This window comes from Seriola aureovittata, chromosome 22 (assembly GCF_021018895.1).
Source record: "Seriola aureovittata isolate HTS-2021-v1 ecotype China chromosome 22, ASM2101889v1, whole genome shotgun sequence".
Taxonomy (NCBI): Eukaryota; Metazoa; Chordata; class Actinopteri; order Carangiformes; family Carangidae; genus Seriola; species Seriola aureovittata.
The window spans coordinates 20,211,313-20,228,627 of record NC_079385.1 but is presented as its reverse complement, the minus strand read 5'-3'; the positions used below and the strand labels follow the sequence as shown (position 1 = coordinate 20,228,627).

At 40.3% G+C, this 17,315-nt stretch overlaps 1 protein-coding gene across 1 annotated transcript in view; it reads right to left on the bottom strand.

Annotated features, from left to right (window-relative positions):
• The window catches only part of LOC130163510 (thyrotropin-releasing hormone-degrading ectoenzyme-like), a 147,151-nt gene that overhangs the window by 32,397 nt on the left and 97,439 nt on the right, over positions 1-17,315 (bottom strand). The window contains exons 6-10 of the mRNA XM_056367772.1: positions 16,690-16,803; positions 9,022-9,159; positions 8,242-8,307; positions 3,231-3,296; positions 2,443-2,621 (exon numbers count right to left, since the gene is read on the bottom strand). Of these exons, the coding sequence (XP_056223747.1) occupies positions 2,443-2,621; positions 3,231-3,296; positions 8,242-8,307; positions 9,022-9,159; positions 16,690-16,803 (563 nt within the window). The remainder of the gene's footprint in view (positions 1-2,442; positions 2,622-3,230; positions 3,297-8,241; positions 8,308-9,021; positions 9,160-16,689; positions 16,804-17,315) is intronic.

Sequence of the window (17,315 nt, the reverse complement as noted above, 5' to 3'; positions counted from 1 at the left end):
AAAAAGTTAGAAAAGTTCCTTATTATTTGAGTAAAAAAGCTTCTTTTCCAACTTTTTCTTTGAGAGAGTCGTGACTCTTTGTCAGGCATCTACTAACAAGTGATTGGCTGTCACAAACTTAGAGACGGTTGATTGGCTCTCAGGAAAAGTCTGGCAGTGAGTTTAAGCGTCAGGAAGTCCCGCTGAGGACAGTATGAGGAACTTTAAAATGAAACCTCCTCTCTGATCCGTTGTCATGGTTATTAGCTCCTTAGATGAGCGCAGCAGCTAACTGCAGTAATGACTCAAACAAACGGCACATCTGGTGAAGAGTCCAGATGTTTACGTGGCAGCAGCAGTTTGAGCAAACAGGATATCTCTATCTATAACTAGGTAGTGCGGAGGGGTCTGTTTTCAACTAATAACGCTGGACCGTATCTGTTAGATCGAGAACATCAAACATTTAGAATATTCTGTAGGTTACAACAAGCTTTAAATTTAAGGTTGAACTCATGTTTTGTACGTGTGAAAAGACTTTCGGGTCACCAGAGGGGGGCGCTGCGTCAAGTCAGATAAATGACCTCAGATGTCACGACAGTCAACATCAGCTGGGGATGAGGAGTTGTGCAAAAATGTTTTATTAAAAGACGTCTGGAGGTTGTTAAAGGTAGATTGTAACCTGATGTACAACATGTTGTCATCAGCGTAAGAGTAAACACTGCTCAGATAGAAAACAGGTGTTTATGTACACACAAGACTTGTTACTGTCAAGTCTTTCCTCTGTTTCTCCCGCAAAATGTTTCAGCTAGAGAAGCTTCAGCAAGTCAGATGAGACTGTATAAAGGGCCGGGGGGTTTTTGATCCTGTTATATTAATTGACGTTTCTCACTCGTCCCTCAAGGCTTCCGTACCTCCCTCTCTGTCTTAGAGCAGTATTTGTATGTTATACTCGACAGTATGAAAAGCCTTGGACGCACAGTATGTACAGCCGGTGCAGTAACTGCTTGACAAAAAGCAACAACGTCCTTCACAACAAAACCATAGAGGCTGAAGGACGTTGTATTTTTCCTGCAGAGAGTCACGTAGCTGTGAGTCATTCAACCACTTATTCAAGGATTTCGGACTGAGCCGCTCACACGTCGGCCGACAACAACAGCTGAAGTGTCGACGCGCCTCAGATAGAACTGGTTGTTCACTGGTATTTCAGTTTATTCCTGAGTATTTCCGTGTATTTCTAAGAATCCTGTGTTTTCCAGTAGTTTAAGTCAACAGCGTGTAACACTGGGACACTGCTGTGCTTCTGAACGCAGCTCCATGGGATCAAACATCAGCGTCTGCCTCTGATACAATTCGCTGCCGCTGCCGCTCAGCTGTGACGGCGGTTTCTGCTAAAAGCACAACAGTTTTTTTTTTTTTTTTTGGCGAACGCCTCGGGACCAGCGAGCGTGTCTGAACGCAGCCCCGTGGGACCAAAACAAGAGCGAAAAAAAAAAAAAAGAGGAAGCGTTCGACTTCACCTACAACAAACAGCTTCAGTTCATCAGCTGACAAGACCTCGGGAGCGACTGTGCGCAGAGGAGCTCAAGCGAAACACAGAAAGATGAAAGAAGAAGAGACGAAGAGAGGAAGACAAAAACAAAACAGGTACAGAAACTTTTGGTGAGGAGCTGAGTAGGTCAGACTGAATGTAAATGTCAGTTACAGTAGAAAAACATGACAGACAGAAAGAAAGGAGGAAAGATAAGAAGTGAACAACAGGTAAAAATAAAAAAAAGAAAGAAAAAAAAGGAAAGAAGGTGATGAAATATTGATGGGGGAAAAAGTGGGTCGATAAAACAGCGAAGAGAATAAACTCCAGAGGTTGTGAAGCATGTGAATAAAACATTGTGCGAATCAAATATAAATGAAATATAAATGATGTAAAGGTGGTAAAGAATGTGAAGAAACGCCGGAGAAGTGCTTCTTCAGCGCGATCACTGAGAGGACAAACTTAAAGCTCGGTGAGGCGTGAGACAAAGAGTCTCCAGGACGATCCTCTCAGCGGCGAAGGACTGACGACGAAACAAAACTAACGGGCCGAAGTTCGGCTCTCGTCCCGGGACGCTGCGATGTTCAGAGGAAGTGTTCTTCAAGCCTGACGATCAGCGGGCTCCAAAATGTTAAGTTTGTCCTGAGGGCTGCAGAAAACCAAAGGGTCAGGGGTCGTCCTCTGACGGCACGGCTTCATATTCCTATAAACTTCACTAAAGCTCTGATTCCTGAGCGGAAGAAGAAGAAGAAGAAGAAGAAGGAGGAGGAGGAAGAGGAAGAGGAAGAGGAGGAGGAGGAGGAGGAGGAAGAACTGGGACCCGGCCTTTTGTCTCCAGTTACATCCTGAATCCACCGGCTCAATTTAATAAAACAAATACAAATATACAAAACAGGAACAACTCCAGAAAACATCTTCATCAGTTTGATACTGACCTGTTGTTGCTCCTGACTTCCTGTGTGTACAGGAAGTGCTCCTGGCTGACAGTGATGTAATGAGTAGGGAGCTGCTCTGATTGGTTCTTGCTGATGGTGACGACAGGGTAGCCCATTTGTAGAGTCCACCTGTCCATCATCTCTCCAATGTTGATGTCCCGCCCCTCTGAACGCATGGCCTGCACAAGACACACGAAATATGAGTAATCAATAATCAATAGCGACCAATTTACACTAATTAATCAGTGATTATTTACAGTACTAATGAACTCATCAATAACCTTCATCGATATTTAGGCCAAAATCAGTTGATTAAAGGACGATTACCGACTTCAGGTAATTAAAAATCTGATTAGCTGGAGGCTAATTACAGATCTCTCTCAGTAACGAAGATGAATCTAATTGAAGAGGAAGCTTCCTGTGTTTAGGACAAACAGGCAAACAAGCCTCGCCTCCACCTGTCAGTCGCGTTACCACGGCAACAAGACTTTCACCGTCTGTGTCTCATCAAGCCGAGTCTTCGCGGGCGTCTCTCCGGTCTTCATTAGAGACAGCTTCGTTAAATAATTAACGGCCTCAGTCAGTCTGGCTGTTTGCTCCCTGCAGAGCCAGACGAGGAGGAGTTACAGGTTTCAATCCCCGCTGTGGAGCAAGGCAGCAACACCGCAGGGTGAGAGGTGTGACTGCTGTGCCCTGAGGAGGGGGGAGGAGGAGGAGGAGGAGGAGGAGGAAGAGGAGGAGGAGGAGGGGGGAGGAGGAGGAGGAGGAAGGGGGAGGGTAATAGTTACCTGAGACAGTTTGCTCCACAGGTCGTCTCTGGCTGCGTTGCTGTACATGTGACTCAGCAGATAATCCTGAAATCAACAGAAAACAGCTGAAACACACCATGTGACAGGAAATGACATCACCAGGTAGCTGTGTCCAACACATCTTGACTTTCCTCACCAACTACCATCATGCATTGCACCTGAACAGCGCCCAGTTCTGTGACTACTTGTATCTTGGAAGAAGCCAAATGAAGCTGAGATTAAATTTTCATGTCGAGGTCCATGAACGAGTTTGACATTTAGTCACTAATTAAAATTTTACATGTTGTGCTTTAAATATGAATAAAAGCATCGTTACTTATTGTTGCAGCGACGTCTCTCAGCGTCTGGTCTTCATCAGGGTCAGCACACAAAATATACACACCAGCCAATGAGGCTGCTACAAAGATTATTTAGGCATGTGGTCATGTGACTTCAGGCCAATCATCACCCAGGCTGGCAGAGAGGTGAAGGAAGGAAGGAAGTGTAGTGACATTATAGATCAGATCTAGCTTCTATATTAATACTGTGAAAGTATCAAAGCCTCAGTCCACAGAGAAATGCACACAGCCTGTATTCAGAAACTGAGCCTTAAAACCAGCCGTCAGGACTTCTGGAACTTTGTGATGTCACAACAAAGCAGTCACCAAGCCCCGCCCACCTGGACCCACCATCCAAACCTTGCAGGATTTGGTTTCTCTGAGTGTTTTTACCTGAAATCTGCTATATTTTTATTGAATCACTCAGAAAACAGTCAGCCAATCAGAAGAGAGGCTCAGAGCCTCCTCTCTTCTGATTGGCTCACTGACCTGTTGTTACTAGAGCTCCAGAGAGAAGCCTGAGAGAGGAGATGTAAAACTACACTGAGATGGTTTTTATATCTTCTGATGGATCAGCACTTCAAAATAAAAGTGGAAAATATGGAGCTTTAATCTGTAAAACTAAAACACAACATGAACGTGAACCTGAAAAGAAACAGTGTGTGACTGTTGTTTGAAGAATGAACATGAAGTCTCAGTGACACGAGCAGCAGCGGGGTCGGGGTTAGCTCCTGTGTCGACTCTGAAGGGCTTTGGACTCGATCCCCGCTCCGGCTTCAAAACTCCACGTTATATTTTCTAAAGTAATGAACAAAGCGAAGACTCAGAAAGAAGCTCCCGGAGAGAATCTCCCAGTTCAAAAGGGGCTTAGTGGTGTGGTGGCTCCCTTCACAACCTGTAATTCGTCGGTGACAGTTGTGTCTGGTTTGATCTCTGTCTGTCTCCGGTATCAGGAGGAAAAACTCATTCCCACCGCAGAGAGTCGGGAAGCGTGGAAGCCGAGGGAGGCGGGTGGATGTTTCAGTTTGTAATAAAACAAGAAAAAGGCAGGAAAGCAGCACGAGATAACACAGAACACCTGCAGAGAAAGAGCTCTAATCTGCTGCTACAAGAGAGAGGGGAGCTTTCCCCTGTCCTGTGTGTGTGTGTGTGTGTGTGTGTGTGTGTGTGTGTGTGTGTTCCTCGCTCAGTTGTTGTCATGTGTATGGAGGTTGATAAGGCAAAGAAGAACCTCTTCATTGGAACAAGATGACACACATGATAACAACAAACTGTGTGTGTGTGTGTGTGTGTGTGTGTGTGTGCGTTGCTTTGATGAGTTAGAGTCTGTCACCTTGGCTAAAGCTGACATGAACAGAGATAAACAAACACACACACACACACACACACACACACACACACACACACACACACACACACACACACAGGTTTCAGGTTCGGAGAGCGATACTGACGAGGATGATGGGAACCTCGACCTTCATCCTCCGTCAACAAACACTTCCTGCTTCCTCGGTGTGTTTCTAACGTGTTCATTTATTTCATTTTGTTGGTCTGGGTTCCTCTCCATACAGAAACTGAATATATGACATATATGTCACATGTAAGGTGATATATTATTATCACTTATTCATATTAATTAAAACTATATGATTTATTTTTACGTGGTAAAACATGTTGCGAGGATATATGTTAACAATAAATATTTAATTTATATATGTAAGTTAATAAAAAAACATACATTACTTATTATTCATTTCTTATTAATCTTAAATATGTATACCTCAGACATTTGGACCCTGTATATATAATATCATGTATTGACAGACCTTGAAATGGAAATATACTCATGTACATATTTGTATGGGCGGGACTCATATATCACTATATGTGTTTTTATTTTATATGTACATATAATTCATGTATGGAAATTCAAAAAGGAAAAACTGCTTATCTTATAGAATACATGCATTTAAAATGAATGATATTAAAATAGAAATTACACACAGCTTTAGGTTTAAAGCTTTTAAAGACAAATTAAAAATAAGAACGAAGAAGCATTTTGAAAACCACTAAAACTGAGTGTAACACTTTGTTAAATCCACGTGAGGTCTTTAGCTACTAAACTGAATCTGAGCCGTTTTAAAAACACAACCATGAGAGAGACGATGCTGCAGATGCAATGAAAACCTTCATGGAGTCGAGGCGAAGCTGGATTATTTGGGCTGAGGCTCCTGTCACACCCCAAATTGTAAGAATGAGACTCCGAGTGTCGGTGAAGTCGGTTTTGTGTGGTTTTTTTTCTGTCATATTTTTCTCTAAACATCTGATTAGAGCGTAAAGCTTCCCTGGGAATGAGTTTACGTCTGTGAAAGTCTCTTTTATACGAAGAGAAAATATTTTTTTCATGCAGCTGAGGACTGTTTTTATCAGGTTGTGTGTTGTAACGCTCAGCATGTCGTATACAGACACACACTCACAGGTAAAGTCTGTGTGTTCTGCTGCTGGATCAGCAGTGTTTCTATATAGAATCTGGTTCCAGGTCACTGAGAGTTCCTGCAGGAGAAACCAGGACACAGTGTGTCGGCGTCTCTGAGAGTATGAGTGGCACATTCATACACATTTTTCACAACTGTATTCAGAATAAAACTATTATATTTAACCCACTTTCACCTGACATCATATGACATCATTTTCACAGTCACTGAAAAATGAACTCTTGCAGTTTTGTGGATAAAAAAAAAAAATATTTTGTTGCTGGAAAAAAAAACTTTTAAAAGGTCCAATATTTTCTTCTTCTCCTGTGTTTTATTTTGAAGTTTTGATCCATAAGAAGATATATTTGTGGTTTTAGGAACCAAAAAACATCTCAGTGTAGTTTTACATCTCCTCTCTCAGGCTTCGTTCTGCACCTCTAGCAACAACAGGTCAGTGAGCCAATCAGAAGAGAGGAGGCTCTGAGCCTCTCTTCTGATTGGCTGACTGTTCTCTGAGTGATCCAATAAAAATAAAGCAGATTTCAGACAAAACACTCAGAAAAACTTAAACTTTAAACCTCCTTAAACAACTAATGGACGATTTACAATGACATCTCAGTAGGAGACCCCCCTAAAGGGGCCCCATTTAGAATAAACACAACGTGGATTGGTGATTGGTCGTTAGGTGCGCTCATTCACGTATTTGTCCGACTGAATATTTTTTTCTTTTTTCGTTTTCATATTTAAAAAATTTAACTAAAATCAACATTTGGAATAAAAAAAATTTTTATATTTCATAAATTTTTCACTGGTGTCAGATTATTTATTACAGAATGGTGATGAATGCTGATTGGAGGGGCCCCATGCCAATCTTTTGTCTGGGACCTCACTCTAGGAACGCCACTAAGTCAGGGGTTGTTGTGACATCACAAAGTTACAGGAAGTCCTGACGGCTGGTTTTAAGGCTCAGTTTCTGAATACAGGCTGTGTGCATTTCTCTGTGGACTGAGGCTTTGATACTTTCACAGTATTAATATAGAAGCTAGAGCTGATCTATAATCACACTACACATGGACACACACCTTTACACTGGAGGAGCTTTAACTCACCAAGTTCATCTTCACTTTTCGCTCCCCTGATGTTTCGGAGTCGTTAACATTAACCAGTGTGAACCATCACAGAGCCAGTTAGCAGCCACACAACAGCTTAGTGATAAATAATGCAACACAGTCATTAACACCACTAATGTTAACCACTGTGTGCTGTAAGTGGGTGAAGTCAATAAAAACTAATTTGTGAGTGAAACTTGAAACACTTTCAATATTCAATTATCATATGGAGCTGTTAATAGACGACGCTGGGAGTTGTATGAAAGAGTTCTTGTCCCTCACTCTGATCCATGTTTCATCACTTTGTACATCAGCCAGCGTCGCCCTTCGTCACCACAGATCAATTTATTGATCTTTTCTTTGAACTTGTCCCTGAACAAACTGTAGGAGAAGTAAAAACAAACAGAAACTTATGGTGCCTCATTAAACTGAGGTTTTATTATTTCATGTTTGGCTGCTGTCACACTGCACACACATGTAACTACTACTGACTTGGTGTTTCTTTTGGGGCAAGGGGAAGGATTTTTATGGAGTATATTTTATCTTTCACGTTTCTGGCAACATGGAGAAGGCTTTGAAAGTTGGCTACTGTCCTGTATACCCAAAATCAATCATTTTAATATTACAAATTGACCCTCTGTAGGTTTAGAAATTGCTTTAAAAAGTTTGCATTTGGTCCTTTTTTTCCCCCCTTTTTTTTTTACAGGACCTGCAGCTTTATTCTAGTTGAATTCAGGTCAGTTGCATTGGATTGAGTTGTAACCAGTGACATGGTTTTACAGCAGAGAAAAAGAAGCAAAACTTCCTCTCAAACTGCCCCTGCAGCCAAATCCACTTTGCTTTGCTGCCCATCTGTATGCTCAGCGCGTTCCAAACAGTCAGGGTTTAGCCAAACTATAGCGAAGCGCACACACACACACACACACACACACACACACACACACACATTAAGCTCCCAGCCTCGGTCTGACTCCTTCCATATTGTGCTTGGGACAAATTTTAAAAAACCAAAAGCCAGCTGCCCCTGCTGTCCTCAGATATATAAACCTCTGTATACACAGCTGGACCCGCAGGAAAAACATGAACTTACGTTGAGACCTTTCTGGAACAGCGGCTGTCCCATCACGTTAGCCAGCATCCGGATCAGCGCTGCCCCCTGCAGACAGCATGGAGAAGCACACCTTTAGATTCATCAACAGGTGAGAACATCAACATCTGGCTTCACAGTTCTGTATGACCCTGCTCTGTTTGATTGAGGACACATCTGGCATGTGGACGGTTATGAGACAGGAGTTGATGGTACAAATACATCCATTGAATAAACTGTGCTTACGACCGAGCTGGCTTGACTAGCTCGTTGCTAGATCATTGCTGCTGGCTAGAACCGGTGTTTTTCTTGGTTAAAAAAGCTTCTTTGACTGATAAAGACTTTGAGATCGCTGGCAAACTCTCTTGTTGTGAGTTGTTTTGACTCCTGAATCTGTTCGTCTGGGGAAAAACACTTCAAATGAAACTACAGACAGAGCTGTGTTGGATTGAAACTCAAGAGCACACATGAGTAAACAGCTATTCCACCATCTCAGGTGGCTGCCTCTGAGGGATGACTACATCTCAGCGTGAGTCAGAATATCTATAACAACAGAGCCCCTGGGTTTCTCAGGGACTACTGTTGTAGGATCAGGGGAGCTAATGCCCAAAAGGCCAGAGCAAGCTGACGTGTATTCGTAGGATCAATACTAACGTGTTCCTCAGCCACAGAAGATCAAAACCTCGTCCTCAAGCAGTCACCATGTCACTGAGAGCACTGTCTTTCATGGGATTAATGAATTCATGTGGGTACATTAATGTCCTGGCATGAACAGGTGCTTACCTTCTTGTAGGCGATCCAGTCGAAGACTCGGTCGATGTCCGTCGCTTGTTCCACCTCCTGGGAGATCGGGTGGGAGGAGCTTAGGCCGTCCAATAGCATCACCTCATGGAGGACGTCAGTCAGGAAGCGTTGCTTCTCCTAAAAACACAAACAGGTGTTTTTTTGGTCACTAATGGAGACACCGCACATTCTCTGGAGACCATGACCATCAACCACTACCTCTACAACAACCCTTAACCAACCTTGAACCTTACTCTAACCATGAAAAACACATCTTCACCAGATGGAATCAGGTGTTCGTTAGTAGGTAAATGTATTTACATAAGGTCAGGTCCCTGTAATGTAAGTACATAAGGTCAGTTCCCTATAATGTCATTACATAGGGTCAGGTCCCTGTAATGTAAGTACATAGGGTCAGGTCCCTATAATGTCAGTACATAGGGTCAGGTCCCTATAATGTCAGTACATAGGGTCAGGTCCCTATAATGTCATTACATAAGGTCAGGTCCCTATAATGTCAGTACATAGGGTCAGGTCCCTATAATGTCAGTACATAAGGTCAGGTCCCTATAATGTCAGTACATAGGGTCAGGTCCTCATAATATAGATATAAGTTGTCAAGTCCTCATAATGTCATTACATAGGGTCAGGTCCCTATAATGTCAGTACATAGGGTCAGGTCCCTATAATGTCAGTACATAGGGTCAGGTCCTCATAATATAGATATAAGTTGTCAAGTCCTCATAATGTCATTACATAGGGTCAGATCCCTATAATGTCAGTACATAGGGTCAGGTCCCTATAATATCAGTACATACGGTCAGGTCCCTATAATGTCAGTACATACGGTCGGGTCCCTATAATGTCATTACATAAGGTCAGGTCCCTATAATGTCAGTACATAGGGTCAGGTCCCTATAATGTCAGTACATAAGGTCAGGTCCCTATAATGTCAGTACATACGGTCAGGTCCCTATAATGTAAGTACATAGGGTCAGGTCCCTATAATGTCAGTACATAGGGTCAGTTCCCTATAATGTCAGTACATAGGGTCAGGTCCCTATAATGTAAGTACATAGGGTCAGGTCCCTATAATGTCAGTACATAGGGTCAGGTCCCTATAATGTAAGTACATAGGGTCAGGTCCCTATAATGTCAGTACATAGGGTCGGGTCCCTATAATGTAAGTACATAGGGTCAGTTCCCTATAATGTCAGTACATAAGGTCAGGTCCCTATAATGTCAGTACATAAGGTCAAGTCCTCATAATGTCAGTACATAGGGTCAGGTCCCTATAATGTCAGTACATAGGGTCAGGTCCCTATAATGTCATTACATAGGGTCAGGTCCTCATAATATAGATATAAGTTGTCAAGTCCTCATAATGTCATTACATAGGGTCAGGTCCCTATAATGTCATTACATAGGGTCAGGTCCCTATAATGTCATTACATAGGGTCAGGTCCCTATAATGTCATTACATAGGGTCAGGTCCCTATAATGTCATTACATAGGTCAGGTCCCTATAATGTCAGTACATAGGGTCAGGTCCCTATAATTTAAGTGTGTGATGTTTGGAATCCAGAGTTTGTTTTCTTCCTGTTCAGCATTCAACAGAATCCAGTTAAATAATTAAGTTTTGAAAACAAAGTCAATAAACAAATTCTGATTTAATTGAACAGTCGGATCAGTAAATAAAGGTTTAGTTTTCTAATTTGTCTGTTTAATCTGTGATTGTAATTTTTTGTCATCCATTTACTCTCCTTGTAATTTCTCTTATTGCTTTGTCATCTTTTTTCCACTCTTCATTCTTCCATTCTTTCGCCATAGCCCAGTTTCATCTTGTAGTTTCTCTCATTAAATCTTCTCCTTATTTTATCTCCTTGTTCTGTCTCCTTATTTCCTTCCCTCATTCTTTGTCTTATTGCATCGGTTCTATGTTTTTCTCTGTTTTGTGTTTTTCTTTCTCTCGTTTCTTCTCTTCTATTCCTCTGCTCTTCTGGTTTCAGGGTTTTAATAGACATCTACAAACATGTTGAGCTGTAACGAGCTCTGTCTAAATTACCCCAGGGATCAGGCTAAATCCGGAGAAGTGTGGCTCTGTTTAATTCATGGATTACAGTGTTTACTATGGAGATTTAGTTTTAATGAACCTCCATCTTGTTAGGCAATGGAATTGGTGGCTTATTAAGTTTTAGTCGTTAATGAACTGAATGAACAGGAACCTTTTTTTTTTTTTTTTTTTTTTTAAATGAACAGTATCTGCTGGGATATGGGTAATTCCTGGTCCAATGTGGCTCTGTGTAATACATGGATTAAAGTTGTTTATTAAGTAGATATGGTTTTAATGAATCTACATCTATTTAAACAAAGGTTTCTCAAGATAATAATTAATTAACGTTACAAGCAACAGAAACATTTTGATTTTACAGAATGGGATCAGTCTATTTCTTGGTAGATGTGATTTTATTCTGAATTACTGAAACAGAAATGGCTGAGTGAGAACATTTTAAATCTGTAATATGGATTTCTGTACAATCAATGGTAGTGAACCTGTCTAATATCTGGTGTGAGGGTGTTAAAGTTTTATTTAATCTCAGGTGTTAATGAACTCAACTTTAACTCAACAGTTTGTTTATACAAGACTGATCCTTCTTCAAAGGATCTGGCTAATACCTGGGTAAAAATAAACTATTGTTTTCATCAGTCAACAGAAACATACACACACACACACACACACACGAAGAAGCTGAATCAGGGGACCTCGCCAAAAAATTATACAATCAGTTAATTAGTTAAATGGCACATTTGGATGAAGCCAACATTACTCAGTGAGACAAACAAAAAAATCAGACTAAATGAGACATCAGCTCTAATTAACAAAGACTTTAAATCACCTGCAGAGAGACACAGAGGGGGGTCCACCTGGACCATATGGTCATTATGAACCAGATGGACCCACATGTGGAGGGTTGACTAATAGGCCAACAGTCAGTGTATTCACAAACACACACAGATGGAGAGACAGGGCTGCGTTCAGGAGCAGCTGCTGAACTCGTCTCCGCCCTCCATCCTGCTTCACTTCCGCTCTATTTTCCTCTCCTTCCTCTCCTCCCTCCATCTTCTTCCTCATCTCAGTGTCAGTTAAAAACTTGGCATGAATTCTCAATTCCCTTGTGGATAAATACAGAACTCAAAACCCACTTGGATTGTTTGAAAGTGTCACAAAGCTCAAAGTTTAAAACAGAACTTCTTTTTACCTTCTTTTGCATTAGTTTGTTGTTGATCAGTCAGATGTTAAATTTACTAGTTTTGCCTAAAACTGGTCATTTTTCCATAAACTGCTCTCAGATTACATTATTTGAATTTTATCTATTTCCATTTAACCCTCGGGTGGAACCAGCCTTGAGATAAACGGACTGCAAACACACTTGTGAAAGTGGAGTGTAATTAATACAGCCTCTTTACTTATTGGGTAAGTGTCCATTTATAAGAAGGAGGGAGAAGATGAATATCGGTTGTCCTCGGCTCTCTTTAACATGAATATTTCATATTTTCGATTGGAGGTCCATTCGTTTCACATCCGTTATCTCCTGCTGGACATTTTCCCCTGACCTGTGTTTTTCCTACTTCTACTTTTCTTTTTCCCTCTTTGAAGTTATTACACCATTTGTTGGACTTTTCCCATTTACAGCAGATCAACAACAGTTTTCAAAAGCTGTATTTCCAGTGACGGGGGCCTCAACTGGAGAAGGTAACAGGTTTATTTGAGGCAGCCCTTTGTTTCTACTGTAGTTCCCTGTGTTTGATATGTGGAATTGTTTATATTGATATTTAAGTGTAATACCTCGTTTTGATAATTAAAAAAAAAGTTTTTAAATGTCTTAAAAATGTCCAAAAATTATATTTAATAGCATTAAAACTTTAGAAACTAATTTCATAGTTATTTTCTAATGATGGATTATCACTATGATAAGCCAATGATAGGAACTTTTAAGATGTTGTCGGCTCGACCGCTTTGCCGCTGGACCACATCGTATACTTGTATTGTAATGAGGTCCAATGTGGACCGCCAACATTTTTGTTATTTTCTAATGAGCCAAGAGTTGGAAAAAGTTTGGAGCCGCTGGTCTAATCTACAGGTATCTAACAAAAAACACATTGCATTGGTATTTCTGGTTTAAAATTAAAATGCTTGCAGAAAGAATTTGCAGTAGTTTTGAAAATCATGTGAACACAATGACGGAAAAGAAACAGACCCTAAAATTTGGCCTTTGATAACATACGAGAGGCAGGTTGGTGTTACACTCCTCCAAACCAAGCGGTGTAATTCTGCTAAAGACATAAATTGGTCGGGTAGAGCCCTCGAGAGGTTACTTTAACTTTAAAGCACTTATGATTAAGGGAAAGACTTTGATCAAGCTGGACCACAATCAGAGAAGAAGAGATCTGCAGCAAACTGCTGTTTCTGCCAAAGGTTCTTTTTGGCTGTAACTGATGCATCTTTTTTCACATTTTAATATTGTATTGTGACTTTAATACTTGTGTTATATGGTAGTAAACATTGCAGATATTCCTTTATGTCTGTATGAAGCTGATGTAATTCTGTTTGACCCACTTCAATCCCACTTCAGTTCAGTTAAAGAATAATATAATAAACCCTGATTGGCAAAGTGGTTGGTTATAATGCAGAAATAGTCCACGAGGCATTTCCTCCCTTGTCATATCTTTATTTGTTTCATGGTTTTTCTGTGTTTTCTTCTTCCCCCCTCAGTGCTGCGACTTGCTGCTGATGGAAATGGCTTTTTAAATAAAAACCTGTATTATAAATAAATTGCTTTATCAGGAAAAGACCGCTTTATCATCATTGTGCTTGTTATTGGAGAAACACTTTGTTTCTATTAAAGCGTCCAGCCGTGCAGAACCACAGTAACAGGGATTTAAAAATGCCATGTCGCTCAGTATAACAGACGGTGTGTGCGTGCACAAGATAAGGTGTTTTGGTGTAAACACATTCTCTATTGGAAGTAAATCACGGCGTACATCGGCAGAAACAGAGCAGCACGGAGAAGGTGTGTGCTGTAATTTAAAGTTGTGCAGCATTCATTGTTTCAGAGAAGTTTCCACTGAGTTTCAGGGGGAATCTGAGGAATCGCAGGTCTGGGAGTTTTTGAGCAAATCTGAGCACGAATTCATTTCTAATTTCACTGTGTTTTGAGCTGACTCACTCTGCGCATCGCTTTGTTTGCCAACCTGAGCAGAATAAAATAAAACAGGATTTTCCCTGGCTGTGGATCTTCGCTGAATATTATCTGCTGAACTGCAGGAAAACACTTTTAGAAAAAAGAAGGAATCAGATATTGATCGGTGCGAGTGGAGGAAGCAGGAAGAGTTCAGGAGGAGACCTCGCACTCAGGACTTCCTCCTCCTCAAAAGCCAGTTTTAACTTTCTTCTTCTCACACACTCACTGCTCATCCAAACGCTAGAATAAGTTATGTAATGTTTTATGCAATAAAGAGAAATAAGGAGGGTTGGTAGAAACAGATCTGTAGCAGGGAATATTTGTTTCAGACATTCCCATTAGGTTTGAATGAGAACTTTTGAAAACCCCACATCTCCAAAATCTTCGGGTTTTCATGAGCTTTTTTTTTTAAGCTTTAAGCTGTGTGACATTTTTTAAACAATGCATGTGGTTTTTGATTTATTCATTTATCCTGAGAGATGAATAAAGGGTCATACTTCAGATTACATAATTTGGAGATACAGGGTTTTCTTAGGACAACAACAACAGAGAGTTTCTTTCCATCCTCACTGTTCCTCAATAAAGAAAAAAGTCTCCTGAATATTTTAACAATCCTGTAGGTTTATGTTCATTATTTCATTTTTTGAAAAATCAATTTTTTTCCATATGACCAGCTGTAAATACTACAATACCCATGATCCTCAGCTGCTGTTTGCTCTGGAGAGGAAGCCGGTCACAGGTGGAAGTCTCGGCTATAGCTAATTCAGAACACTTTATCATTGTAGTTGTTAACAAAAACATGGTGCCACAGGGACTGAATTGGTTATTAAGTTATTTCTCACCCAAAGGCTCCTTAGGAGTCGTAGCTGACCTTTTTTACTGATGATATTTTATATTAATGTGCATCCAAAGCCAAACCAGTGATGAATAAATATTACTAACAAGTGTTGTGTTGTGCAGCTTTATTTTAGAAAAGCCATTTTGGAGCCTATATATATATATATATTTCAGGTAAAAACACTCAGAGAAACCAAATCCTGTAAAGGTTTGGATGGTGGGTCCAGGTGGGCGGGGCTTGGTGGCTGCTTTGTTGTGACATCACAAAGTTCCAGAAGTCCTGACGGCTGGTTTTAAGGCTCAGTTTCTGAATACAGGCTGTGTGCATTTCTCTGTGGACTGAGGCTTTGATACTTTCACAGTATTAATATAGAAGCTAGAGCTGATCTATAATCACACTACACATGGACACACACCTTTACACTGGAGGAGCTTTAATTCTTTATGTGCCTTTAACATCTTATCAAAGATATTTTCTAACACAGTTGAGCTGTAACTGTTTTTTACTTCTCTAACACCTGAGATAACTTACTCCACTTCTACTTGAGCTTAGTTGTCAGTTGAACCAAATTATTAAAAGATAACATTTTTCTGTTTCCCTGTAGCCGTATCTAACGTTGCAGACAGTCTCAGTTTTATTTTGCCACCACCTCAACACAATGGAGCTGAATGGTGTCTTATTTGTGCTGCTCAAAGCGTTCAACAAAAACTGTCCCACTTCCTCTGGATAATCCTCAGACCTCTCTGTCAACACTTTCCTCTGGGAATTATTTTCTGCCAAAGTACAACCAACACCAATGAACACGGTCCAGAGAGGTTCTGTACTTCACAACTGACAGAAAAAAAAATGAACCAGGTTTAAAGTTTGATTTAATTTCCAGTTTGTTTTACTTCTTCAAAATTCAGTTTTTTTTTTTTTTTTGACATCAGGTTTTTGGTTTTCTACCCGTGTTGTATTTTGGTGTCTGGAGATTTTTCAATGTTTTACTCTTGGAAAAAAAAATCGAATTCGTTTCTGACTGACTGGAGCCTTGAGCTGAAAATTTTTGACTCACCTGAAACCATCAGAGGAGAGAAAATTTAAATTTCATGAGGTAACAGACAGAACTTCAGGACATCTGAATGCACTTGAACATGCTGGATGGAAAGCTTCACTTCCTGTTTGTCTTGAATAAAAGATCAGACTCCTATCATCAAATAAGAGGATTTTCTGCATCACACAGTTATTGTACGTTTTTGGCTGTTTTACTTGAGCTCTTCAGTCCATTCGCTTAAAAAGACACCAGTGGTTGAAAGCTGTGAAAGCTCATAAGGGAACCTTTAATCCTAGATTCTTTTTTTTCTTTTTTCTTTCTTTGAAAAAAGAAAAATGAAAATATCATAGTTCTGACCCTTTTTCTTTTTTCATTTTCTTAACATATTGAAAATAATATAAAAATATTTAATATTTTATTCAGCATCAAACTGAAAAGAATCTCCTGAAGCAGCTAAAAATAGAACGTCATCGTTATTGAGAGTATGAGTTCGCAGTTGAAAGAGGGAAGATCAATGAGCGTGATGAACACATGGCTTGAAATAAATCACTCACCATGTTCCACTTTGGGAAGAGGAAGTCGGTCCCGACGTACTCAAAGAAATGAGCGAAACCTTCTTTCAACCAGACGTCCTCCCACCAGACCGGAGTCACCAGGTCACCAAACCACTGCACAAAACACACACAGAGGAAACATTCACTTATTTCACTTAGTTTTCTGTCGAGATATAATAATTTCAACTGAGAAGAATTAATGTTTATATGATGGTGTGTTTAAAGAAACTAAATCAGATGTGTCCAAATAAAAACAAATGACTTCAAACGGAGACAAGATCAGTTTAGAGTTCAACACTGAGGAAATCTGACAGTGTCCAAAATCTCTCTCTATTCACCATATAGTCAGTTTTTGAATCGGAGACTTGTTCTGTGTGGTGACCTCATAAATTCACAATCCCACGACGCAATGTGTTGTGTGAAAAATACAAATGCATGCAAATCTACAGCTGATGCAAAATTATTTATAAATGTGCAGTAAATGCTAAGATCAGCCTGCTAACATGCTCACAATGACAAGATAGATAGATAGATAGATAGATAGATAGATAGATAGATAGATAGATAGATAGATAGCTGACCTGTCTCCTACAAGTCGCGTTCGTATACAATTAATTTGCAACAGC